The sequence below is a fragment of the Erpetoichthys calabaricus genome, chromosome 1 (genome assembly GCF_900747795.2).
Source record: "Erpetoichthys calabaricus chromosome 1, fErpCal1.3, whole genome shotgun sequence".
Lineage (NCBI taxonomy): Eukaryota > Metazoa > Chordata > Cladistia > Polypteriformes > Polypteridae > Erpetoichthys > Erpetoichthys calabaricus.
The window spans coordinates 344191605-344218182 of record NC_041394.2 but is presented as its reverse complement, the minus strand read 5'-3'; the positions used below and the strand labels follow the sequence as shown (position 1 = coordinate 344218182).

At 39.8% G+C, this 26578-nt stretch overlaps 1 protein-coding gene across 1 annotated transcript in view; it reads right to left on the bottom strand.

Moving 5' to 3' along the window:
• The window catches only part of LOC114641103 (NACHT, LRR and PYD domains-containing protein 3-like), an 81117-nt gene that overhangs the window by 41515 nt on the left and 13024 nt on the right, over positions 1-26578 (bottom strand). The window contains exons 2-3 of the mRNA XM_051925212.1: positions 17286-17459; positions 3219-3392 (exon numbers count right to left, since the gene is read on the bottom strand). Of these exons, the coding sequence (XP_051781172.1) occupies positions 3219-3392; positions 17286-17459 (348 nt within the window). The remainder of the gene's footprint in view (positions 1-3218; positions 3393-17285; positions 17460-26578) is intronic.

Sequence of the window (26578 nt, the reverse complement as noted above, 5' to 3'; positions counted from 1 at the left end):
GGCCACTGACATTTTTCCCTCCTCATCTGTTTTGTTACTCTTTTTGCATTTGGCTATGGTCAGTGTCACTACTGGTAGCATGAGGTGATACCTGGACCTTACAGTGGGGGCACTGGTAGTCCAGCTTCTCCAGGATGGCAGGCACATCAATATATGTCATTTCCAGAAGGTTTTGCTGTGTCTCCCAGCACAGTCTGAAGGGCATGGAGGAGATTCCAGGAGACAGGCAATTGGACAGGGCCCCTCGTAGAAGGTCTTTAACCCATCATCAGGACCCACCGGTATCTGCTCCTTTGGGCAAGGAGGAACAGGATGAGCACTGCCAGAGCCTACAAAATGACCTCCAGCAGGCCACTGGTATGAATGTCTCTGACCAAACAATCAGAAACAGACTTCATGAGGGTGGACTGAAGGCCTGATGTCTTTTAGTGAGCCTTGTGCTCACTGCCCACCCAGCACTGTGGAGTTCGATTGGCATTTGCCATAGAATACCAGAATTGGCATGTCCACCACTGGTACCCTGTGCTTTTCACAGATGAGAGCAGGTTCACCCTGAGCAAATGTGACAGACATGAAAGGCTCTGAAGAAGCCTTGGAGAACGTTATGCTTCCTGTAACATCGTTCAGATTGACCAGTTTGGTGGGGGGTCAGCAATGGTCTGAGGAGGCATATTCATGGAGGGACACACAGACCTCTACAGGCTAGACAACGGCACCTTGACTGCCATTAGGTATCGGGATAAAATCCTTGGACCCATTGTCAGGCCCTATGCTAGTGCAGTGGGTCCTGGGTTCCTCCTGGTGGACGACAATGCCTGGCCTCATGTGACGAGAGTATGTAGGCAGTTCCTGGAGGATGAAGGAGTTGATACCATTGACTGGCCCCCACACTCACTCGCCTCACCTCAATCCAATAGAACACCTCTGGATGAGACATTATGTTTCGGTTCATCCAACGCTGCCAAGTTGCACCTCAGACTGCCCAGGATCTCAGTGATGCCCTGATCCAGATATGGGAGGAGATCCTGTCATCTCATTAGGAGCATCGCGAACCATATGTTGTCAGGCATACATACAACCATGTGGGGTCCATGCAAACTCTTGAGTATGATTTGGAGTTGCTGCAATGAAAATGGACTCGCCTGCCTGCTGCATCATTTTTTCACTTTGATTTTCAGGGTGTCTTTGAATTCAGCCCTCCATAGGTTGATAATTTTCATTTCCAGCAAATGATGTAGCATCCTTTCGTTCCTAACACATTACCATATCAGTCCATATCAGTAGCGATATCCAGAAAGATTTTTTCCATTGAGAACTGATGTGTTTTCAAAGTTTTCCTTTAATTTTGCTGAGCAGTTACAGTGGTGCTGTCATCATCCTGCAATCACTCCCTTAGAATTTTAGACAGACATCATGAACAACTGAGAAACAGAAACTGAACACATTATCAGGTGAGCAGCTGGGTTTTTAAATATATATATGTATTAGTTTCAGTTTTAGTTGTTTTAATTCTAGTATTATATTATGGTGCTTAGTATTGTGTCACAATCAGGCAGCACTGCAGACTTTGTGGTTTAGATGTCATATTTGTTCAATATTAGCAGATGCCTCCAGGTCTGTTCTGTTAGAAACAAGCAAAATAGAACCAGATATAAAGATGAACAATTTCATGAGATGCTTACATTTTTGATCATTTGTGCTGACCAAAATGTCGTTTTGTATACAAATTATCAATCAGCCTGAGATCTAACTTGAGCACAGGGTTGCCCTTGTTAGATTTCAAATTCCCTTTGTGCCTAATGCACACTTATTTACACACTAATACATGAAGTGTCTGTGTCCATGCACTTGTGGGAATCACTGTGTAAATTTTAAAATCAAATCAAAATCATCCTGTATTTCTTCTGTGGCATTTCTGGTCCACCTTCTGATGATTGAGTTTGACAATTTCAGTTGTGAAAAGTCATGGAGTGACCAGAGTGGCAAGGGAAGCATATTGTGTAGTGAGATCGGGGCACTTAAAGGCCATAAAGAGATGCCCACAACATGTGCTAAAGCAGGCTAATCATACATAACACTGGTCAGTAGAATGTACAAAGAGTTCTCTGAATGTGCTGAATTAGATGCTTATTCATGAGTGAGGTTATTAAAGCTTATCAAGATAACCTGATACTAGAAACCCTGTTGGCCCAGATGAGATGTTGACTTTTCTCAAGTAAAATGCCTCCATACTTCATTGAAAATTGAAAAATCAAAAGTTGAAAATCCCACAAACAAACTGTAAGACAAAAGCATTGTTCCAACGGCTTCTTTTCAGCTATATATGTGTATACACTATGCAGTGCATACCGTCATGTATATATAGGGTGAGAGGTCCGGTTTAAAGCAAGTTCAGTCTGTCATTTCTTTTGAACCATGTCTTTAGTTTTAACATCTCCACCAAGGTTAATTCAGGCAGATATGTGCAGGTCCAGGTATGAGCTGAAATTCTAAAAGAAAAGAGGGCATCTGTGACACCACTTGAGCCATCCGCTCACCTGTGGTCACTCCCAGTGTCTCTCACCTTACTGTCCACATGATCTTCAGTGCTCATCCTATCACCTTTCTTCTCTTTGACTTCTCCTTCTGTCTGTGACTGGCTGGTCATTTCTATTACCACTCTCCACCTTTCTTTCTGTTCCTTCTCTGTCCACCTCCTCACTGCCCTCTTCTGTCATTGTCCATTTTCTTTCCTTTTCTTTTCTGTCCTAATTTGGTTCCCTTCTGTCACCTCAGTCCACTCCCCTTTGTCTAGCCTCACTTTTGTCAGCTTTTCTGCTCCCACAAAACAAACTTTATAGAGGACATCAAAGGGAGGGGAGTGTGAAGGAAGGAATTGACAATGGAGCACAGTGATAAGGACATGATGATCCCATGGGATTTTGGGAAGAGAAATGAAACAACAGATTGGACAGGCAGGATGACACAAGGATGATAGAAATCACTGTGGGGAAGGGGCTCATGTTCACAATGCAGTGGTTTTGAATTTAATATTTAAAGGGAAATCTCCTTCTGTGTCCACATCACATCCGTCTGCCTGTTCTCATAATACACTGCAGAGTGATGGTATTCTAGTTTTAAGAAAGTCACATTCAGAAAGTCAAAATAAAATATAACAAAATAAAATTCACCAAACACACACATACACACCCACTCACACACACTTGTTGTTGACTCACCTCAGTTTCTCTAATTTGCAGTTTTCATTCGTTAGTCCCTCACACAGCTGATCCACTCCTGAAACCCCCAGGCTGTTGTCACTCAACCACAGTTCAGTTATTTGTGAGTGTGGAGAAGAAAGGACTGAGGAGAGAGCTGAGCAACATGTGGAGGTGAGATGACATGAGTACAGGCTGTGGAGAAGAAGAGAGAGAAGTGAGGACAAGTGGATAGACAGACAGACAGCACAAAAGTAACCCAAACAAACTTCAGGTTGTGGCAAAAACTCACTGACTATGCTGGCCATGATGTACATCCATCACTGGACACGTGCTGCCTGTTTGTCAGACATGTCAGTAAGAAATTGACTAGTGCTTTTTTCTTTTTTTTTTGACTGTGAGTTAAGATTATGATTTATGATTTATGGTTTTGATGCTAAACTTTTTAATCTTTCCAACTATGATCTCTACTTCTTGATTCATATCTTTCTCCTGGTCTTTTTTCTTTCTGCCATTTTCATGTTAGGCAAAATATTACCTTAGATCATTTAAAATGAGTGATTGTGAGAAAAGATTGGACTTCAAAGATATTAAGGACCTCCAGGGAGAGGTTAAGATTTATTGAAACAAGTGACGTGTTTCTCCACTGGAATCTGCACTGATATCCATCCATCCATCCATTTTCCAACCCGCTGAATCCGAACACAGGGTCACGGGGGTCTGCTGGAGCCAATCCCAGCCAACACAGGGCACAAGGCAGGAACCAATCCCGGGCAGGGTGCCAACCCACCGCAGGACACACACAAACACACACACACACCAAGCACACACTAGGGCCAATTTAGAATCGCCAATCCACCTAACCTGCATGTCTTTGGACTGTGGGAGGAAACCGAAGCACCCGGAGGAAACCCACGCAGACACGGGGAGAACATGGAAACTCCACGCAGGGAGGACCCGGGAAGCGAACCCGGGTCCCCAGGTCTCCCAACTGCGAGGCAGCAGCGCTACCCACTGCGCCACCGTGCCACCCCTGCACTGATATTTTTATCTAAAAAGATTTTTACTCTGGAAATCAAAGGCAATCTAGGTGGTAATATTGTATTCAAAATGCTACATGAATTAACCAAACCTGGTGCAATGGAGACAGCCTTATTGTGCACCTGGTTTTAGGGTCAATGGGACAGATTTGTGTTTGTCCAACTATCTGTCCAGTTTACTGTCCATCATGAAGTCTGTGATCCACTGACCAAGTGAGTAGGACACATGAGGCACATAAACAACATCATCACGAATGTCCAAGCCAGTCACAATGTCAGTAGATGAAGTTCAGGTTGTCACACACGTGCAAGTAGGAGGACATTGTGTGGACCAAGTAAAGGTAATTCCACGCCAGGCAAGGGGAGGCCGGGGTGCACTAAACCTTCTCCTGTTGTCTCTGCAGACCAGCCACGGGAAAACCTATCTGAATCAAGAATGTCACTTCCAGTTCTGGCGCCTAGAAGAACGTCACTTCCAGTTCCGGTACCCAGGCTGATGTCAGAAAAACATTACTTCCGGTTACCCTACATCACTTCCTGTCTGACCACTTAAAACCGCCATCTTTTCCAACCTTCATCAGTTCTGTCTTGGACTCAGTGCGATCAACAACTCTGTTGAATGAAAAGAAAACCTTTGCAGCTAGGAACATTATACGGGTGGCTGCTCCAAACCTTTTTTACGTGTGTCGAGTCTGTTCCTTTTACAAGGTCCAAATCAACAATGTCATCCACAGACCTATTGGATCAAAAACAGTTGTGAGTGAAATCTCCAAATTTTGATTCACTTACAGTTTCACAAATCTGACACTATAATTTGTGTCTCAAGTGAATTAATAATTTTAAAACCTGAAAGTCACTACAAATGCTGAAAAAACATTGTTGTGAATATACCTTATTTAAAGCTTTGCTATTTTTTTTTTTTTCTTTTTTGTTGTTTTATGTATGCTGGAATGTTTTGGCTGCCAATTGTCAATTGTCAAACTCAGTCCTGTGGACCCACTCTGGCTACAGGTTTTTGCTACAACCAGATTCACAATCATGGTAATAATTCATAATAGCTTGTTTCATTTACATAGGTGGTCTTTTCTTTTCTCTTATTCTTCTGTGTTGACACAGTGATACCCACAAAGACAGTGTGTTGCTTTCCAAGCAATAAGCCCTGAATTTCTAAGGAGCTGAACGGTCTCCTGAATGAGAAAAAGAGAAGAGCATGCAAATCCGGTGACAGTGAGGCTCTGAAGGAGGTACAGCATGCACTAAAGAAAAAGCCGAGTGAAGGAAAAGTCACTTACAAAGCTAAAATAGAAAACAAACTCACTCGGTGTTATGGTGTATAAAATCTGTACATTTTGGTTTCCATTATATTTTGTTCAATACAAGACAACAGATGAACTAAGACAGATCAAAGCATTTTCTTACACCTCACTTTCAAACAGCTGTTTCCAACATTGAAAGGAAGACATTCTATTTTACAACCTGGGAAAGGATGCTGAGCTGACACCCCAGTCTATTGATTACTTTATGGATGGACATTTGGGATTTATGGCCTGGGAAATGGAAACAGGCAATATCAAAGAACTTTATTATCTGGGAAAGAGTTTGAGCAAAATTCATCAATCACATTGACAGCCAGCCAATCAGGTTCATGTGTTGTGAAACCAAGGCATGATATTTGTTTTTGAACATTAGGACATTAGAACACTCTAGATGAGAACAGGCAATTCAGCCCAACAAAGCTCACCAGTCCTGTCCACTTAACCTTCCTCTTATGTTAGCTTTTTGTTACTCTCTCTTATGTTAACCTGTCGGTTTTGACCCGTGTCTTTAATCAGCCATATTACCCTCAAATTTTTTTCCTTACCTCTTGGTTACTTTGTTACGCTTCCTTGTCCATTAAAAGAATGTTTTTAATATTTGTGCTGTGACCTCATGAGCTTTTACTTTAACAGCATACCTCTCGTTTTCAATTTTAAAAAATGATTAAATGAACCTCAAGCGAATTATTTAAATAAATAAAAGATTGTTATGTTACCTGACTATTACTGATGGGTATTAGAACACATTTCTTAAATAAATTTGTTATATATATTTTTTATTATAATATTAATTACTATAGTAACATCTATGGTGTTACGGGTCAGATTTGACCCATATATATTTATTTCAAAGAAAAAGGCAAAAAAGTATTTTCAAAAATAACTAATATAAATGGAAAGCTAAACAAGTAAATCTCAAAATGTGGATTTGCAAGGTCAAACAAACAACGAACAATCAAGCAAATCAAACGAATATTAATGAGGCACTAGTTCCAAAAAACGTCTTTGTGTGCAAGAACATGCATGTGCATTTAGATGCATGTGTGGCACAAAGTGACACTTTTAGTGTGTTCTTTGCAAATGTATTTTTTGCAGTAGAAGCAGAGTACGTTTGTCTTTCTGTCTTTATTGCTAGGGCAGACCTGACACCTCTTTCTTTTAGAATCAGGTGGCCTCAGTGGGGTTGTGGCTGTGGCTGTGTAGGTTGATGTTGAGGCAGTGCTGGCCGAAGAGGATGCTGGCACTGATGCTCTTTGTGTTGCTGATGGTGTGGAAGGAGTGCTACATGAGCTCTGCAGCTGTCTGACCAAGGCTGCAGCGGCTGGGTCCCGGGGCACCCGTTCCCTTCGCTCAATGTGTGCCTTGACAAGGGAACTTCCTAACTCCTCAAGAAACATTCTCCGCTTGTTTTTTCTGGTTGAGTTCCACCCTAGGTGAATGTGGGTCCACAACACAAATGCATTGTATGCAGACACATCTAGAATGTTATAAAACACAACCATTGGCCATCTCCTGGTCATTCTCTGGCAAGTGTAGGTGGCAGTCAGCTTGTCCAGGTTGTCCACTCCACCTTTGTTTTTATTATAGTCCAAGATAATTATGGGCTTTTTGTCACTTGCTGATGACACAGCTGCGTCTTTGTGAAAAGTGGACATAAGTATCACACTCCGGTGTTTTTTTGGACAATATGAAACAACCGTGGTGGTGTCTGTAAAAGCAAATTTTGAAGAAAGTGGAGCCCTGTCCTTCACCTGCAAAATTTCGGCAGGCAGCTCAGGTTTATTTTTTTTTACTGTGCCCACCATGGTAAGTTTCCACCTGAGAAGTTCTTGTCCAAGGTCATAGCTGGTAAAGAAATTGTCACATGTGATATTGTGACCCCGCAGTCCAGTAGTCATATCGAGGACTACACGTTTTCCTTGATTTTTCTCAGGAATGCCACTTGCATGTTTGCCTGTGTAAATCTGCAGATTCCATGCATAGCTGGTTTTTGCATCACAGGCTGCCCAAATTTTTATGCCATATTTCCCTGGCTTACTAGGCATGTACTGCCGGAAAGGGCATTTTCCACAGAAAGGGACAAAACGTTCATCTACTGTTACCTCTGGCCCTGGGTTGAACATCAGTGGAAGGAGCTGCACCCACCTTTCCCAGACATCCCTGATGGGAGCAAGCTTGTCAGATTTTTCTCTAGTTTCTCTGTTGTCAAATCTAAGGACTCTTGATATCATTCGAAATGACTGAAGTGACATTGTTGCCCGGAAAATATTTCTGCCTGTCGACGCATCCCAGAGACTATCAGTGGCCTCATTGCTGGATTTGTAAACACCAGCAAGAAGAAGAACACCAATATAAGCATCCAGGTATTCCTCATCAATGTCATTCCACATGTCGCCATGAACCTTTTTTCCTTCAAGGTTTGTCATAGCAATCATGACTTTCTTTAGTGACAATGGCATAAACAGATCAAAACATGTCTTGATGTCACTTACTTTCGTCACAGCAAACCTTGTGATTCCAGGGGTCATTTTGATGACATTTGCAGCAGCTGCCCTGCCATGTAAATCAGGAGGTACTGAGCTCCAACAGATGTTACCACTTTTGGATTTGAACGTTTCAGCAGGAGTGAGTGCATCTTCAGCATCGGTGACCTCCTCATCAGACTCATCAGATGTGTCTGTGCCTTCTGGTAGATACTCTACAATGTCTTCCTCCTCGGAAACCTGCTCATCTCTGTCACTATGCTGTTCTGTGTCCTCTGCCTCATTTTCAGAAAAGATATGATCCAGAGCTTGGCTTACTGTAAATCTTCTTCTCATTTTTGACTGCTGCAAACAGGAGATGTGTACTCTGCAAGTCACCAACGCTAAACTAAATTTGTCTTATGCAAGCCTTCCATGTCTGAACATGTCTGTCTTTGTTTGTTTGTTTTGTTTGTTCAGGTAAGGAGACACACAGGCAAAGAGAGAAGCCCCTCAAAGTGTGTTTAGGATTTTTGTTTTGACCCTAACTATTGTTTTATAACCTTAAATTATAACTGGGTCAAAACTGACCCTACCAACACAAAGGGAATAATTTTCACCAGAGCATTTTAAAATTTAGTACAATTATTTTTTTTGTTTTATTTTAATTAAATACAGATTCCTGACAAAGTCAAAAAGCCTTGATGCAATAAACAAAATTAGGTAGTAGTTTTATGCATTTAAAAAGTAAAACGGGTCGGTGCTGACCCTAACACAAGAGGAAATTCTTCTAAAAAATACAGTCGAGTTCTAAATGTCCTTAAAGTTCTACTGTCCACCACACTACTTGGTCATTTATTCCACATGTTTCTGGTTCTCTGTGTAAGGAAAAACTTCCTAATGTTTGTGTGAAATTTAACCTTAACAAGTTTCCAGCTGTGTCCCCATGTTCTCGATGAACTCATTTTAAAATAACAGTCTTGATTCACTGAACTTCAGTCATGTCACCCTCTTAATCTTCTTTTTCTTAACCTGAAAAGACTCTTTCTTTCTATTCTTCTATCTGTCCATCTCTCACTTCTCCCTGTTAACTTCTTTCATGTTTCTAATTTCTTTTCTTTTCTTTTAACTGGTCCTATTTAGGTCATTCCTATCTGTCACCTCAGTCCAGCTCCAGCTGTTCACTCCTCTTTATTTATGGTCACTTTGGTCAGCTTTTCTGTTCCACTGACCTCTTCACCTTCTTTTTTGTATTAGTGTATTTTGTTAAACTTTAGTGAGGACATCAAAGGCAAAGGAGTGTGAAGGAGGGAACAGGAATAAGGACATAATAGGCAAAATGGGATTGTGAGACAAGAAATGAAACAACAGACTGGACAGACAGGATGTTACAAGAATGAAAGAGACCACTGTAGGATAGGGTCTCATGGTTACAATGCTCTGTTTTTGAATGTAATTATTAAAGAGAAATATTTGCCTTTGTTCACCTTACATCCATCTGTCTGTCCTTATGAAAAACTGCAGTCTCTCCTGATTAAACACAGTGTATATATGTGTGAGACAGCCACAGTCATGAACTGAAAATCAAATGAAATTAAGTAAAACTCATCAAGCGTACACACACACACACACACACACATTCACTTCTTGGTTACTCACCTCAAATTCTTCAATTTGCAGTTTTTATTTCTTAGCCCCTCACACAGCTGATCCACTCCTGAATCCTCCATGTTATTGTCTCCCAGGTTCAGTTCAGTTAGTCGTGAGTGTGGAAAAGAAAGAGCTGACGAGAGAGCTGAGCAACATCTGGAGGTGAGATGACATGATACCAGTCTGTGGAGATAAGATGAGAAAAGCGAGAACATGAAAAGGGACAGACAGGCAGACACACACACACATAATCAGAAAAGTAACCCAAACAAACTTTAGTCCAATTGTGGCAGCATTGACTGTGCTGACTGTGATGTTTATTCATCATTGGCCACGTTGTTACCTGCTGGTCAGATATGTCAACTTGAATTTCACTGGTCTGTCAACAGAACATCATGACTGTCACTTGTGTGAAGACAATGAGTTACCAGAAAGGCCCATCAGAACAGTCAGTGTTAAAGTCTGTCACCTTAGTCCAAATTCATTGTCATCATTTCTCACGCAATCTATCACTTCATATTTGTCATTGTCTCTTCATTAAAGTCCCCATTCAGACCATTGTCACCTCAGTCTCAGATCATTCTCAGTTTATCATCCAAATGTCTGAGTTGTCTGTTTGTCTTTCAGTTCTCTTTGTTCTTCATGTTCATCAGCAATGAGACCTCCACTGTGTTAATTATGTCTATAAATGCACAGACAGACAGACAGACAGCTTGGGGTCTCAATAAGTGACATGATGACTTTGAGTAGAGCTGGACACTCAGGTGTGTCACTGAAAAACAGACTGCTAACACTGGAACTGAAGCCCAATTTGAAGCCAAGACCGATGCTGCCCTTAAAGGTGCTATATACGTCACAGTATCGTCTGTCTGTCATGTCATCCTAACTGATGAGTCGGCACTCACACTGGACAGGAAATTCAAAGAGCACCACTGACCTTGTCCTTCACTCAAGTCTTCACATGTAGTTAGTGACAGTGGAGTGGCAAATGCAGATTTCTGTCTGTCATTCAGAGCATAGGGTGTGGACTCAACTGAAATGATTTGTAGGAGGAAACTGAGAAATGTCAGCTTATCAAAATGTGCAATGTAAGGAGGAGTAATGATCAGTCAGCCTTTATTTACAATGCAACCAAGAGAACAATTTAAAACACTACAATGATTAGAGCTGACATAAAAAAGAGGAGATGACATGGCACAGGAGACATGAAAATTCAGCGCAGGATTGACAAAGGGTCACCAGCTGCTCTGAACAAAGTCCCACTCTATCCAGTCCATCCTCTCTCAGGCCTGTCAGCCATCTGTGCTCAATAGACAAGCTACACTCAGCTGGCTGATGACATAGGTTCAAGTTGACAGGCTTGATGTGTCCTAGTAAGCGTCTTTCTCAGCTTCACTGCATGTATCAGTGGTCAAAGATGCTGTGGACTAAAGAGCTTTGGTCGTCAGTAGAGAGTCTTGGTTTTCGTCTTCTGATGGTACTTTATTTGAACCACTACCCTTGCTTTATTCATCTCATGACTTCTTTACCTGGACGCCAGTGTTCTACCAATGGCGATGTGGAAGGTGAGCCGACTTTACTGTTGAACAACAGCAGCTCAATTTTTCCTTTCCAGGTTTGGATTCTCGATGTTTGTTAGTCATCTTTGAACCATGTCCTCCTCTACAGGATCGTGGCCCTGGCCCTTGCGGGCTGGAAACTGGATTTAATTGCCTCATCTCAAGACGGCATCACTTTTTCTCTGTGTGTTCTAGGGAAGTAAATGCTGCTAATGTTCACAGGCTCACCCTAGCTTACCCCACATAGAGCCTTACTACATCTATCAACGTTGCTCTCCTTAATGTAAAGTCAGTGTCTAATAAAACTCTTATCCTGCAAGACTTTATTACCTCAAAGAATCTGGACTTCTTTTTCATCACCGACACCTGGATTGTTAATGGTGACTCTGCTTGTTTTACTGATTTGGTACCACCAGGTTATTCATTTTTATTCAACTCCCCTCAGTTGTCTCATGGTGGGGGGCCTTGCCACTATTTTTAAAAGCTTGTTCTTGTGTTGGAGTTTTACCAGGGGTCCATTTAGTAGCTTTGAACTGAAACTTTTCCAAGTGTGTAGCTCTTCTTCTTTGCTGTGTTTTATAGGCCTCTTGTAATTAATGATGCATTTGTTTCTGAATTTTCTGATCTCTTGGCCAATATTACACTCTCCTATGATAAAGTATTTATTGTTGGTGATTTTAACATACACGCTTGTTGTCAATCTAAACCTTTGGTTAATGATTTTTTATCATTATTGGACTCATTTTATCCATCCTATTAATGCTGCAACTCATTCACTTGATCACAACCTTCAACTCATTCTTACACGAGGTATCTTGATTAATAATATTGATATATGTGATGTTCCTTTTACTGATCATTTTTTTCTAATGATGGATTTGAATATTACTGTTGATGTTGCTACTGCAAGCTGTGTTCCATGCTGTTCTTGCTTTTTAAATTCTTCTATTATATCTGATTTTAAAACCAGGTTTTCCAGTTTTGAACTGCGCTGTGCCTGTAGGATTTGGTCCAAAGACATGCAGGTTAGGTGGATTGGCGATTCTAAATTGGCCCTAGTGTGTGGTGGGTGTGTTTGTGTGTGTCCTGCGGTGGGTTGGCACCCTGCCCAGGATTGGTTCCTGCCTTGTGCCCTGTGTTGGCTGGGATTGGCTCCAGCAGACCCCCGTGACCCTGTGTTCAGATTCAGAGGGTTGGAAAATGGATGGATGGATGGATACTTAGACCTACTATTAGTCCTCTTGATTTTTTTCCACCACACCTCTTGCTCAAAGCTTTTGATGTCCTGAGTCCAGTATTGTTCTTTATTATAAATGGTTCTAATATTGGGTTTGTGTCTTCATTTGTTAAACATGCGGTGGTGTGACTTTGTCTTAAAATATCAAAATTATTTCCTGGAGTCTTAGCTAATTTTCGCCCCATTTCCCAATTGATTTTTTGGCTAAAATAATACAAAGAATTATTTATGAATCAATTTGTTAATCCACTTAACTCCAATCATTTATTTGTGCTCTACCAATCTGGCTTTAGGTGTTATCATGGTGTTGAGTCAGCCCTCCTGAAAGTATTTAATGATATCTCTGACTTAGGTGGGGCAGCAGTTCTTGTCCTCCAAGACATTTTTGCAGATTTTGATACCACTGATCATCAGATTTTACTGTTGTGGGTTGAGCATCTGGTGGGGCTTAAAGGGGCTGCTCTTAACTGGTTCAGGTCATATCTTCCCGGTAGACACTTTTTAGTGACTTTCAATTTCTCGTTCTTGTCAACTTTTCTTGTTAAATATGATGTTCCCTAGGAATCCATTTTAGGTCCTATTCTATTTTGTTTTCATCTTCATAGGAGCTAAAGGTGCCCTCTTTCAGCTGCTTGCCCTTTATTGCTCGTGCTGGAATTTAATGTGACAGGTAAGTTGTCATCAACAAGAAGCACACATTTGAACAAGAAACTGACTTGCTTTTTACTCATCACCTGCTGTCCAAAATGTGTTTTACATAATAAAGGCTTTGTTGTCCAGCACATCTCAACCTCATGCTTTTGAATTATACAAAATTTGCAAAGAAGGTCAGTAGCTTGTCACAACTGCCATCAGAGCAAATGTGCTGCCTGGAGTTCAATTTCAGTCTGTTGTGCCCATTTCTTTAACTCAGTTACAATTACATCTAACATGCATCAGTTATAAAATGACTACAATTCTATAAGGGATTGGTATCAAACACCCAAGACACATACCAAATAGCATTTAAGCTCAAGATCATTTTACAATGTAAGATCATACCTCATACTATGACAAATTGCACATTCTCGCTGTTATTTCCATGGCAAATAGCTCATAAAATAACATGAACCCCTGGGAAACTAGTCACAGTTATTCCTATGCTGCTCCTTTGTCACATTAACTCATCCAGTATTCTCGGTCATCTTCTCCTGTCTCTTGCTCCATTTTTCTACAGAATCTGCTGAATACTCTTTACCATCCTCTGGGATGTGTATGGCTAGCAGAAGACAAATTATCTCAGGGATAACTTTAAAGAAATGAAGAGGACTCAATCAGATGGTCCAGCACTTGGACTATCTTTGTAAAACAAATAGCAAATGAGACCTCCAATGTATTGTGTCTACAAATATTCAGAAAGATACACAGCCATTAAGAAGGGTAACAGAATGTCAGGTTATATAACACCCTGATGTGTGGAGTACAAGTCACAGGAGGTTCTGCTCAACCTTTATAACACACTGGTGAGGCCTCATCTGGAGTTCTGTGTGCAAGTTTGGTCTCCAGGCTACAAAAATGACATTGCAGCACTAGAAAAGGTCCAGAGAAGAGCGACTAGGCTGATACCAGGGCTACAGGGGTTGAATTATGAGAAAAGAATTAAAGAGCTGAGCCTTTACAGTTTAAGCAAAAGAAGATTAAGAGGAGACATGATTGAAGTGTTTAAAATTATGAAGGGAATCAGTACAGTGGATTGAGACTGTTATTTTAAAGTGAGTTCATCAGGAACCAATGGACCCATTTGGAAACTTGTTAAGGGTAAATTTTGCACAAACATTAGGAGGTTTTTCTTCACAAAGAGAACCATAGACACTTGGAATAATCTACCAAGTAGCATGGTAGACAATAAGACTTTAAGGACTTTCAAAATTAGACTTGATGTTTTTTAGAAGAATTAAGTGGATAGGACTGGCAAGTTTTGTTATTAGTCTGTGAAGGAGATGGTACCCAGGATAGCCAACACCCACATGTGAACATCACAGATTTGATGATGGACTGATTTAGCATGAACTTTGTGAAGATGTTAGGATGGATTTTATGATATCCAAGTAGAAGTAGACCAGTGCTGTCTGAGAGAGGAGGGGTTTCTTCAACTCCTCTCTTGAGACTTCCTCCTGACATTAAATGTGTGGTTCTGTGCCAGAACAGCAGTCAGAAGCTTAAATAACTTTGCTGTCTGGGTGACCAAGCTATTTATCAAATCAAATTTTATTTGTCATGTATAAATTATATATATATATATACTGTACAATACAATGTGTAGTGAAATGTTTAGAAACAATAGCTCAAGAAATAAACAAACAAACAAAAATAATTTATAGTAATACAAGTAGAAGATAAGAAGATGGTCGTCTGCTAAGTTGCAGTCAATTGTTTCCATGGAAGACAGCAGATGAATAGCAGATAGCCTTGTGGTGCACTAGTGCTGGGGGTCAGTGGGTCAGACATGTGTTTTTCCAGCTGTTTGTCCTGTTTACTGCCCATCATAAAGTCTGTAATCCACTGACTAACTGACTGAGAGCAGAACCCATGAGGCTGGTCAGTTTCTGCTCTAATAGCTTTGTAATAACGATGTTAAAGGCCAAGCTGAAATATCCAAATCAAGCCCCACACATATTTCCAGGCCGGTCACAATGTCAATAGATGAACTTCAGGTCCAAATCCACCATATCATCCACAGACCTACTGGCTCAAAAGTGTGAAACCTTCAAATTTTGGTTCACATACAATTTCATTAAATTGACTCTAAAGTTAGTGTCTCAGGCGATTTCTAAATCGAAACAACTGAAGTCATTAAAAATTCTGAAAACAAATAATATTGTTTCCTAAATCCTGGGTCACTCCTGTGTCCTCTTCATTTTGCTTTTTGGTCAAAATAATTCTGTTTATGGATCTTATTCACATTTTCACTGAAGTGTACAGTGTGCTTGTTATAAGACACAACCAAACTCTCTATGGTGCACATTGTTACATTTTCTTGGCAATAAAACTCTCCACATGGAAAGCTACTGTTGCCCTCCCCAACTCCTTATCTATGCCTCACCTTTTCCTTTTCTTGATTCCTGCAGTGCAGACTGAGGCTTTGCACTCTCACAATATTGTGGAAGTCAGAGTTTCTTTTCTCTGAAAATTTTATCTTATTTGAATTGTTTCGCTCAACATCAGTCAACAGGCAAACTCAAAAGGTCAAGGAAATCTTGTATTGCATTCTTGAGGATACTCAGGAGCAGGTGCTCAGAGATCTTCATTTCAATTGACGTCAAGTCAACTTGTCTGTTATTATTAAGACCTGGGATTTGTGGGGTGATGGTGAAGAACTTAATGCAGGTAGAACAGAGAAGGAAGAAAGATCAGTTAAAAATTTTCAGCTGGAATGTGCAGGGAAGATTAGGTCTGAGTCTGCTGCATTTTAGAATTTCACTAAGTGAATAAGCTGACACCGCTTTGAAGTGATGGACAAAATGTTGAGGAGCACTTGAACCCATGAAGATTAATGTGGGTGTGAAATTGTAGAGGTCACACCAGCAACTCCCATTGTTTTTGATGTGACAGTCTAAGGGCTCTACATGATAGTTAGGGATTTTAAGAAGTGCACTGTTGCAATGTGACAGAAGAAGGCAGAATGAGGTATAGCAGGGTAATCATATATAGCACTGGTCAGTAGAACCTGCAAAGAGGCTACCAAATGTGCTGAATTAGATACTAATCCATGAGTGAGGTTATAAAAGACTGCCAGGAAGACTCGAAATCAGAAGCCCTGTCAGTGCAGATAAGATGTCTACTTTTTCCCAAGAAAAATGCTTCCAAGCTTTGCTGAAAATTGAAAAAGCAGACACTGAAGACCCCACTGAAGAACTTTAAGACATTGCATTGTTCCAATGCCTGTTCTTCAGCTATACGTGTGTATATATTATATTAAATACTGTCATGTATATTTACAGTGAAAGGTCCAGTTTAAAGCAAGTTCAGTCTCTCCTTTGTTTTATACCATATGTCTTCTGTCTTAACATCTCCATAGTGGTTACTTCAGATGGATATGTGCAGACTCAGGTAAGAAGTGAAACTGTAAAAGAACAGGAGGCATGTGCGATACACCAGCTGGGCCATCTGCCTACCTGTGGACACTGCCAATGTTTCTCACCTTACTGTCCACACGGTCTTCAGTCCTCATTCTGTCACCTCTCTTCCCTGTGACCTTCTCTTTCTGTCTTTGACAGGCTGGTGATTTCTACTACCACTGTCCATCTTTCTTTCTGTTCCTCCTCTGTTCAACTCCTAATTTGGTTCCCATCTTTCACCTCAGTCCAGCTCCAGTTGTCCACTCCTCTTTGTCTATCATCACTTTTGTCATCTTTACTGTTCCCACAAAAAAAAAAAAAAACTTTGTGGAGAACATCAATAGGAGAGAAGTGTGAAGGAGTGAATTGACAATGGAGGACAGGGACAAGGACATTATGGACAGCATGGTATTGTGCGACAAGAAATGAAACAATGGACTGGACAGACAGGATGACAGAGATAAAAGAGACCACTGTTGGAAAGAGGTTCATGGTCCCAGATGCTGAGTTTTTGAGATGAGTTTAATTAGTAAAAGGAAAACTCTGTCTGTGTCCATCTTATGTCCATCTGCTTGTTCACATAAGGCACTGCAGAGATTGCATTTTGGGTGAAAGACAGTCACATCCAGAAAGTCAAAATAAAATATAATAAAATAAAATTCACCACATATGAAAAAACACATATACACACAAATCACCTACTTACACTCATGTTTTGTTCACTCACCTCAAAGTCTGTAATTTGCAGTTTTCACTCCTCAGCCCACCACACAGCTGAGCCACACCTGAATCCTCCAGGATGTTTTTGTTCAGTTCCAGTTCAGTCAGTTGTGAATGTGGAGAAGAAAGGGCTGAGGAGAGAACTGAGCAACATCTGGAGGTAAAATGACAATCAGACAGGCTGTGGAAAAGAAATAAGAGAAGTGAGGACCTGAGGAGGGTCAGACAGACAGACAGACAGACAGACAGACAGACAGACAGACAGACAGACAGACAGACAGACAGACAGACAGACAGACAGACAGACAGACAGACAGACAGAACAAAAGTAACTCAAAAACACTTGAGACCTGTTTGACAAAGGGTCGTCGCTGACAGTGCTGGCCATGATGTACATCCATCATTGAACATGTGTTGTCTGTTGGTCTGACATGTCAGCAAAACATTTTACTGGACTATCTTTGGGACAACTCTGCTTCCCCACTGTTCCTGCCGACTGTAGTGACATGGTTGTTACAGGAGACTCTATTGTGAATCACCTGAACTTATGGTTACCTGACTGTAAAACTTTGGTGTTATTTTTCCCAGGTGCATGAGTTAAAGATGTAGAAAGAAGAGCCCTAAAGTCCTTGAAAAGCACAACGGCAGGACAATTGGGACAACTGTAATCCATGCTGGCATCAATGACATTCAATATTGAGAGTCAGAATTCCTAAAGTCAGACTTCACATCCCTCGTTCATGCCACGAAGACGAGGACCTGGGCAGCGATAATTGTTCTAAACTTCATGTCCAATGCTGTGTAGAAAAGATGAAACCTATGACTCCTAGTCCTAAATACATGGATGAGATCCCTCTACAAGAGGTGAAACATCAGCTTCATTGACAACTGGGACTTCTTCTGGGAGAGACCACTTTTCTATAGACATGATGGCATGCATCCAAACAGATTCACCGCTCGGGCACAATATCTCAAAGATGTTCTTTCTTTCTTGACTATGTAATTTTTATCTTATCGTTTACTATAATGCTGTAATTAGGCTGTGATAAATGTGTAGTGAGTTCACCTATAGATGTGCACTGTATTGGCACTATAATAACAAATTATAGTCTAACCAAAAACCTGGACAAAACAGTATAAATGCAAATAACTAAATTACAATTTCACCTGCAGATGTGCATACAGTAGTATTAGAACTACAATAGCAGATTATAGACTAAACAAAAAAAAATCCACAAAACTTAATTACCATTTCAAGCTGCCGTAACACTTTGATTCAGCTCTGCTCTTCTGAGACCTTAAATGTGGCTTTAGTAAATATTAGTGTTAACCTGCAAAACCTTTTACATTAGCAATCTTATCAGTGATAGGAAAATGGTGTTGCAGTGTTTATTGAGGCATCTCCTCTGAATTACAGCTTTGTTCATTTGGTTTGCCAAGGCAAAAAAGTCTATGCTTTAATGAGTATTTGATTGAGCAGATTAAACTGTGAAGATGCCGGTTTTGGTACTTTCACATCTTTAGAGAATCTTCTAGTGGTTTTTCAAGGAGTATTCTAGTCTCTCTTATTGACTGTTTATAGACCTCCAGAATATAAAGCATTTTTTTGTGGAATTCTCAGATTTGGTATCTATAATAATATCTAACTATGACAGGTTCCTAATTATAGGCAATTTCAATTTTCATATGGACAGCATGTGTGACCTGAAAGCAAGAGAAATCCTGAACTTACTGTACTCTTTTGATCTCAGTCAGCACATCAGTCAGCCTACAAATAAGGGAAGGACACATGCTGGATTTAGTGATTTCACTAAAGGATTAAAAAGTAAGGTAGAAAATTTGAATGCTAAGGTGAGAGCTGCAGCTGAAATAGTGGCCCCTGAAAAGACACTGAAGAAATCCTCCTGCACCTCCAGCACCCAGAACTTTCTGGAGAGCTGAGTGTAAATGAAGAAAAACTGAACTGATAGTCCACTATGATATTTTGAAGGCACTAATAACTGAATATAACAATGCAGTCCGACCTTGACAGGCAGTCCTATTTCTCTAAAATTATAAATGATAATGCTGCCAATTCTTGAGTTTTATTCTCAACTATTGATCGTCTTCTAAACCCTTCTCACTCAATGGAAGGCCTCCTGAAAACTACTAGTGAAACTTGTGAGGCTTTGGCTATATTTTTAAACATGAAATAAATGATATTAGAAATAATATAATACATCCTTTAAAGCAAGTTAATTTTTTTCAGTCTCAACAGGCTTTTTAAAAGTAGTCTCCAATGTCCTTATTGATAACATACTTGACATAGTGAACTCATTATTAGATAAGTGGGTCTTCCCTGACTGTCTAAAGATGGCAGTTGTTAAACCCTTGCTCAAGAAAAATAATCTCAACTCTGTCTTTGACAATCTTAGACTAATTATTTCTAACCCGCTTTTCTTAAGCAAAATTCTAGCAAAGGCAACTTTTAAGCATCTAAATGATTGCTTGATTCAAAATTCAATTCTTGACAAGTTTCAGTCAGGTTTTAGAACAAATCAAAGTATAGAAACTGCACTGGTTAAAGTAGTAAATAAGTTGTGGATTAATGCGGACAGAGGCCATATACAGTATCTGTTCTCATCCTCTTAGATCTGAGTGCAGTATTTGACACCACAGACTAAAGCATTATTATAAATCATGTTAGCCAATGTGTGTGCCTCTCTAACAGTGTCTTAAATTGGTTTCACCCTTATTTAAGAGATACATTCTTTGTGGTTATCATGCTTTGGAGACCCATTATATTGTATATGGTGTGCCACAAAGATCTATTTAAGGTCTAATGCTTTATTCAATTTACATGCTTCCATTAGGTCAGATTATCCCAAAGCACAAGGTGAGTTACCGCAGCTATGCTGGTGTTACACAGCTTTATTTATCTAAAGCACCTGATGACCCTGATGCACTTCTCTCTCTAATCCAATATCTAAGCAATATTTCCTAATGGACGAGCAGTAAGTTTCTCAAACCAAAAAAGGAAAAAACAGAAATCATAGTGACTGTCAGATATGGAAATAGTGAGGGTATTACAAATAAACTTGATCCCTTAGGTTTAAAAATCAAGACAGAAGTAAAGAATTTAGGGGTAATCATTGATTCTGACCTAAATTTTAAACCGCATATTGATCAGATTACTAGGGCTGCATTTTTTCATTTAAGTAATATAGCAAAAATTAGACCACTTATAACTTTACAAGATGCTGAAAAATTAATGTTTTGTTTTAAACTGAGTAGATTACTGTAATGCTCTCCTAATAGGACTACGTAAGAAAAACATCAATCGGTTGCAATTAGTGCAGAATGCAGCAGTGAGAATCTTAACTAGGAAATGAAAATCTGAGCACATCTCAACAGATTTAATATAGTTGCATTGGTTACTCGTGTAATTCAGAATAGACTTTAAAATATTACTAACGGTTTATAAAGCCTTAAATTATCTTGCCTCTTCCTATATTTTGGAACGCATGTCCCCCTGCTGTTCAAGCTATAACCTTAGCTCTTCTAATGGTGGTCTGCTTATAATTCCAAGAGGCAGTATTTTGCTGTCAGGCACCTAAAATCTGGAATACTTTACCAATAGAGGTTCACCAGGCTAATACTGTGGAACATTAAAAAAAAAAAAAAAACTGTTACAATTCCATTATTTTAATTTGTCTTTCTCTTAGAAAGGGGTGTCAAATTCTGGGCCTGGAGGCTGGTCAGTGACCAGTTTTCACTGCTAATTTACTTCTTTTCCCTTCATTTTAATAGCCCTGTTTTTACAGATTCAGTTCTCTGAATTGATTCTTTTCTTCATTAAATGACAGACAAACAAATGAGATATGAAACGAGCCAACAGTTCAGCAGCTAAATTGGGGCTTCAGACTCCAACCAGCTTCTTAATGAGAAGTGAATTCTTGCTGTTAATTGAACCTGTAATTTAACTCCATGGCTTGTTGTTGCTGTCATTCTGCCGCAGCAGATATTTCCAAAAGCAGTCTGAGCTACAAATTTTACATGAAATTGTTTTATATAAATAAAGGTTGGTGTTGTTATTATTGATTGTCACTTGTGTGAGGATAATAAGTAACAAGAATGGCCCATCATAACAACATTGCACCCTGAACTTGTTACCTCAGTCCAGATTAATTGTCATTATTTCTCCCATGATCTATCACATCATTTTTATTATTGTCACTTCATTGAAGTCCCCATTGAAACATTTTGCCACCTCAGTCTCTGGTCAGTCTCATCATTTCCAAATGTCCACATTGTCTGTTTTTTCTTCAGTTCTCTTTGTTTTTCAAGTTCTTCCACAAAATGAGACCTCTGCTATGTTAATTGTGTCTCTAAATACACAAACAGACAGACAGCTTGGGGTCTCAAAAAATGACATGACAACTACAAGCAGAGTTGGACACTGACCAGCAGAATGCTAGCACTGGAACTGAAACCTAATTTGAACCCATAACCAATGCTGCCCTTAAAGGTTCCATATACCTCACAGTATTTTCTGTCTGTCATGTCATCCTGATGAGTTGGCGCTCATACAGGACAGGAATGTCAAAGAGTACCACTGACCTTGTCCTCCAATTGAGTGTCAATTAGAACATTGGAAGAATCTAGACAAGAACAGGCCAAGAGCAGTTTTTGTGAAATTTACCCTTAACAAGTTTCCAACTGTGTCCCTGTGTTCCTGTTGAACTCATTTTAAAATAACAATCTTGATCCACTGAACTAATTCCCTTCAAAATTTTAACACCTCAATCAGGTCTTCTCTTAATTTCCTTTAGCATAAGCTGAAAAGACTCAGCTCTTTTAAACTTTCCTCATAGCTCATCCTATGCAGACCTGGAATGAGCCTAGCTGCTCTTTAATGGAATTTTTCCAGCACTACTGTGTCCTTTTTGCAGTCTGGAGACCAAAACTGCACACAGTACTCCAGATGAGGCCTCACCAGTGTGTTATAAAGGTTGAGAAGAACCTCCTGTGACTTGTACTCCACACATCAAGGCACTATATAACTTAGCATTCTATTTTTCTTCTTAATGGCTTCTGAACAACTTCTGGCAGCTGAAAGTGTTGAGTCCACCAAGACTCCTAAATCCTTCTCATAAGGTGGGCTTTAAATTTTCAGACCTCCTATTGTGTATTTAAACCTAACTTTTTTTTCTTACATTTAATTCTTTACATTTACTAACATTAAATTATATCTGCCACAAGTCTGCTTAACCTTGTATGCTGTCCAAGTCCCTCTGTTATAATGATTCAACAGATTCTATAATATCTACCAATTCTTCTATTTTGGCATCATCTTCAAACTTAACCAGCTTGTTACTTATATTGCTATTCAGATCATTTATATATTAAAAATAACAGCGGCCCCAGAACTGAGCTCTGCTGGACACCACACCATCACCCTCTGATTCCTGTGTCTGAGCCAATTCTGCACCCATCTAAAAACATCACCCACTTCTTTTAGTTTGATGCCCAAACTCTCATGTGGCACCTTATCAAATGCTTTCTGAAAGTAAAGATAAATAATATCATAAGCTCCACTCTGTATTATATCCTTTTGTTGCTTCCTCACAGAATTCCAGCATGTTAGTAAAACACGACCTCCCTGTTCAGAATCCATGCTGACTGTTCCTAATAACTCCTGTCCTTGCCATGCGTTGCTCAATCTTATCCTTAATAATTCCTTCCGTTAATTTTCCTGTGATGCATGTTAAGCTTACTGGCCTATAGTTACATGGATCTGCCCTGTCATCCTCTTTATATAACGGAATAAAATTTGCCATGTTCCAGTCCTTTGGAATCTCTCCAGTGCACAGTGACTTACTAAAAATATGTATCAAAAGTTTATATATGTATTCGTTAATCTCCTTAAGCACTTGAGGGTAAATATTATCTGGTCCTGGTGATTTGTTTGATTTCAGCCTATTTAATCTGAGTTGCACTTCTCTCTTTACCGTACAATTTCCAAATCCCTCAGTACCTCCTTAGTAGTCACGTTTACCTCTGGGAGGTTATCCACTTGCTCACTTGTGAAGACCTCAGAAAAATGTAAGTTTAGGGCATCCGCTATTTCACTGTCTGCATCTTTTAATTCTCCTTTACGATTTCTGATGCACTCCACCTCCTCCTTGACTGTTTTTTTGCTACTAAAATACTGAAAGAATCTCTTAGGATCTTCTTTCGCCTTATCTGCTATATTCCTCTCTAACTGTCTTATAGCCTCCCTAATACCCTTCTTAATGGTTGCCCTCACTTTCTCATATGCTCTACAATTCAGCTGTTTTTTTTTTCCAGATGGACTTGTCCTAGTTAGGGACAGCAGAATGACCATTCAGGTTTCTGTCTATTATTCAGGACTCAAGATGTGGACTCAACTGGACTTGTTTATTGTAGAAAATGACTGAGGAGGCTGGGTATTAGCTATTTGTCTGATTGATAAGATCTAAAGAGAAGGCAGCGATCTCATTCAATTTAATTTACCAGAACATCTATGAAAATGTGACGCTTTTGTGTCTTTAGGCGGACCGCAAAAATGTTGACTGTTATTTTGACAAAGGTGCTTTAGTATTTTGCTGATAGAACATTTGGTCTCAGTGTAAAGGTGAAGGGGGTTGAATATCTTAAGCTTAACTCATACAAAGTCAAACATATAACAGGAACAAGATAATAGTTTACAACTGCCTCATACATCCAGGGAACTAGGGGCAAATCTTAAAAAATGGGTGAGTTCTCTGCTCTTCAGAAATTTCTATTACCTTTGTAGCTATGAGGACCTAAGTTTCTAAGCAAACAATCATGAACATTTTAACGTTAAGATTACACATTTCTTATATTTGCTCTTACACTGATAGATGAAGCACTTCATGTTTTTCATTTTTATGCTAATCTTGATTCTTCACTGCAGATCTTTATATCACCCAATCTCACCCAAAACAAAACTTGTAGAAACAGGTGGTTTGGAGCTACAAGTGCCTGTGGGTTCACATAAACAACTGGTCTGACAACACAGTGGTGCTGGACAAGAAGGGTCAGAGCAGACTGGACTTGCTAAGGAGACTCAGATCTTTTGATGTGTGAAAAAAAAATTCTACAAGTCAATAGAAGCCATTGTTGTGATCTATGCTGTGGTCCCCTTGGGGATTTCAAGCTGAACTCAAAAGACACACAGTGACTGAACAAACTCATCAGTAAAGCCTCCTTCTTCACAGGGCGAATCCTGGACACACTGGAAGTTGTTGAGGAAAACAGAATGGTGGCAAACTTGGATGCCATTGTGAAAAATCCCCTACATCTCCTCCAGGAACTTCTCTCTTGGAGGACTTTTAGCCACAGGCTCATTCCACAATGGTGTGCTAAGAAACATCTCTGGGGGGCTTTTCTGCCCACTGCTATCAGGCAATTTAGTGCTTTCACCCGATGTACTCATTAAATTTATTGATTGATTGATCGCTCAGTCAATCGATCATTTGATTGTATGCATTTAAATTTCCCAATGGGATTAATAACGTTTATCTAATCTACTTTAAATCTCACAGAAGATATTGTTTTTCTGCATAATATTTCCATTGCACAGGAGATTTGATTAAATATCTGGTCTCCCTTCTTTAACTTTTCAAATGTCTCTTTCCTGGCCTTCTGTGCTTTGAGTCTGGTGCTGAAAACATGGAAAATAGTGGTGTGCTGGTCCGCCTGCTAACTTTGAAACAGAATATGAAGCAGAGGCTCTAGGCGCCGAGGAACAGTCAGTGGTGCCGAACCAAGGACCAAGCACCTGTATGGGCTGAAGACAAGGTGATTACTGGTATCATATGTTACCCAAATAGCTGAAGTAATTGACATCCACAAGTATTAGTAGGAGAGAAGTAAGAACCATAGATGTCACTAAACAAGACAATCAGCCAAATGAGGAATTAAAGCACCTCACAGTTAAAGGAGGCCACTCTGTCGATGAAGAAAGACCAGCTTTCATCTTGAGCACCAGTGTCCTGCCCAGCTTGGATCATCCATTTTGATGGATAAGCACAGGTGATATGCTGAGGCAGCTCTCTGACCTCAGTGAAGACACTGCAGCACTTGTCAGTTCGTCATCTTTAATTGCTTCTTTAAGGGTGTTTAGAAGGCATTTGTGTTGGCTCTAAATGTTTATTATGTTGTGTTGTTTTAAGGAATGCTTTTGTTATTTAAAAGTTCCTGACTACCTAAGTATTATCATTTTGCCTGATTATATGGCTGATTAAAAGTTGTTTTGTTGCACATATTTTATCGTTATTTTTGATGCATTGGTCTGTTTCTCATCTTTTCATCACATAACAGTTGGCAGCAGTGTTGGCTTCTTGGCAGAACGATTGAATTCTTCATTAAATCCTCTCTTTGTTCAATCAGATCATATAGAGTGTTGTCTAAGTTAGCAACAAGGCCATAGGCCTCATGGTCACACCCTGATCTTGACTCAGGTAAACTAATAAATGATTTGTCAGAATAATTCAACAAACTCTGCTTCCATCTTCCTGAAGAGGACTATGTGTTTTGTTTTAATGTAAATAACGAGATAAGCAATTAATGGAGGACTCCAACTCAGACACTGGGTTCAGACTAAGCAGAACCTCTCTGTGCCGCTGTGATATGAGGATTACCTGATAGAGAAGTGACACACTCACACCCATGGAGAACTGTGGTTGTTTTAACTCAACTAAGCTATCTGGAAGAGGTGGAGGGATTCCTACTGTTTAAAAAAAAACTGTTATAGTTAATGCCTGCAGAATCTTATAAGAGCTTTGAATTACAGCTGATCAAAGACGGACTTGATGACCCACTGCTCTGTGCTGTGGTATACTGTCCTTCTAAAGCAAGATTTTTCTGACTTTCTTGATATGACTGTGCCCAAATAGGTCAGACTTTTAATCGTGGGAGATTTTAATATTCATATTTACTGTCCTGACAAGCTGCTTGTGATAGATTTTACTAATCCAATCGAAGCTTTAATCTGATTCAATCTGTTTTAGGCAGAATGCCTGAAGGTAGCCACATGTTGCATCTGGTTTTATCATATGGCTTTAATATCAGTGACTTGAAAATATGTGCACCCTATATTTCTGATTATATGGCTTTTGTGTTTAGCGCTAGCATCCCTGGTTTTGCTGAGAAGTGTTATCCTCCACCCCACTACTCACGGGCTATCAATTAATTGACTATAACCCAGCTTGCTACCACTTTTACTGCTATAACCACTGCAGTAAATCCATTTAAAAAATCTACTCCGGATGA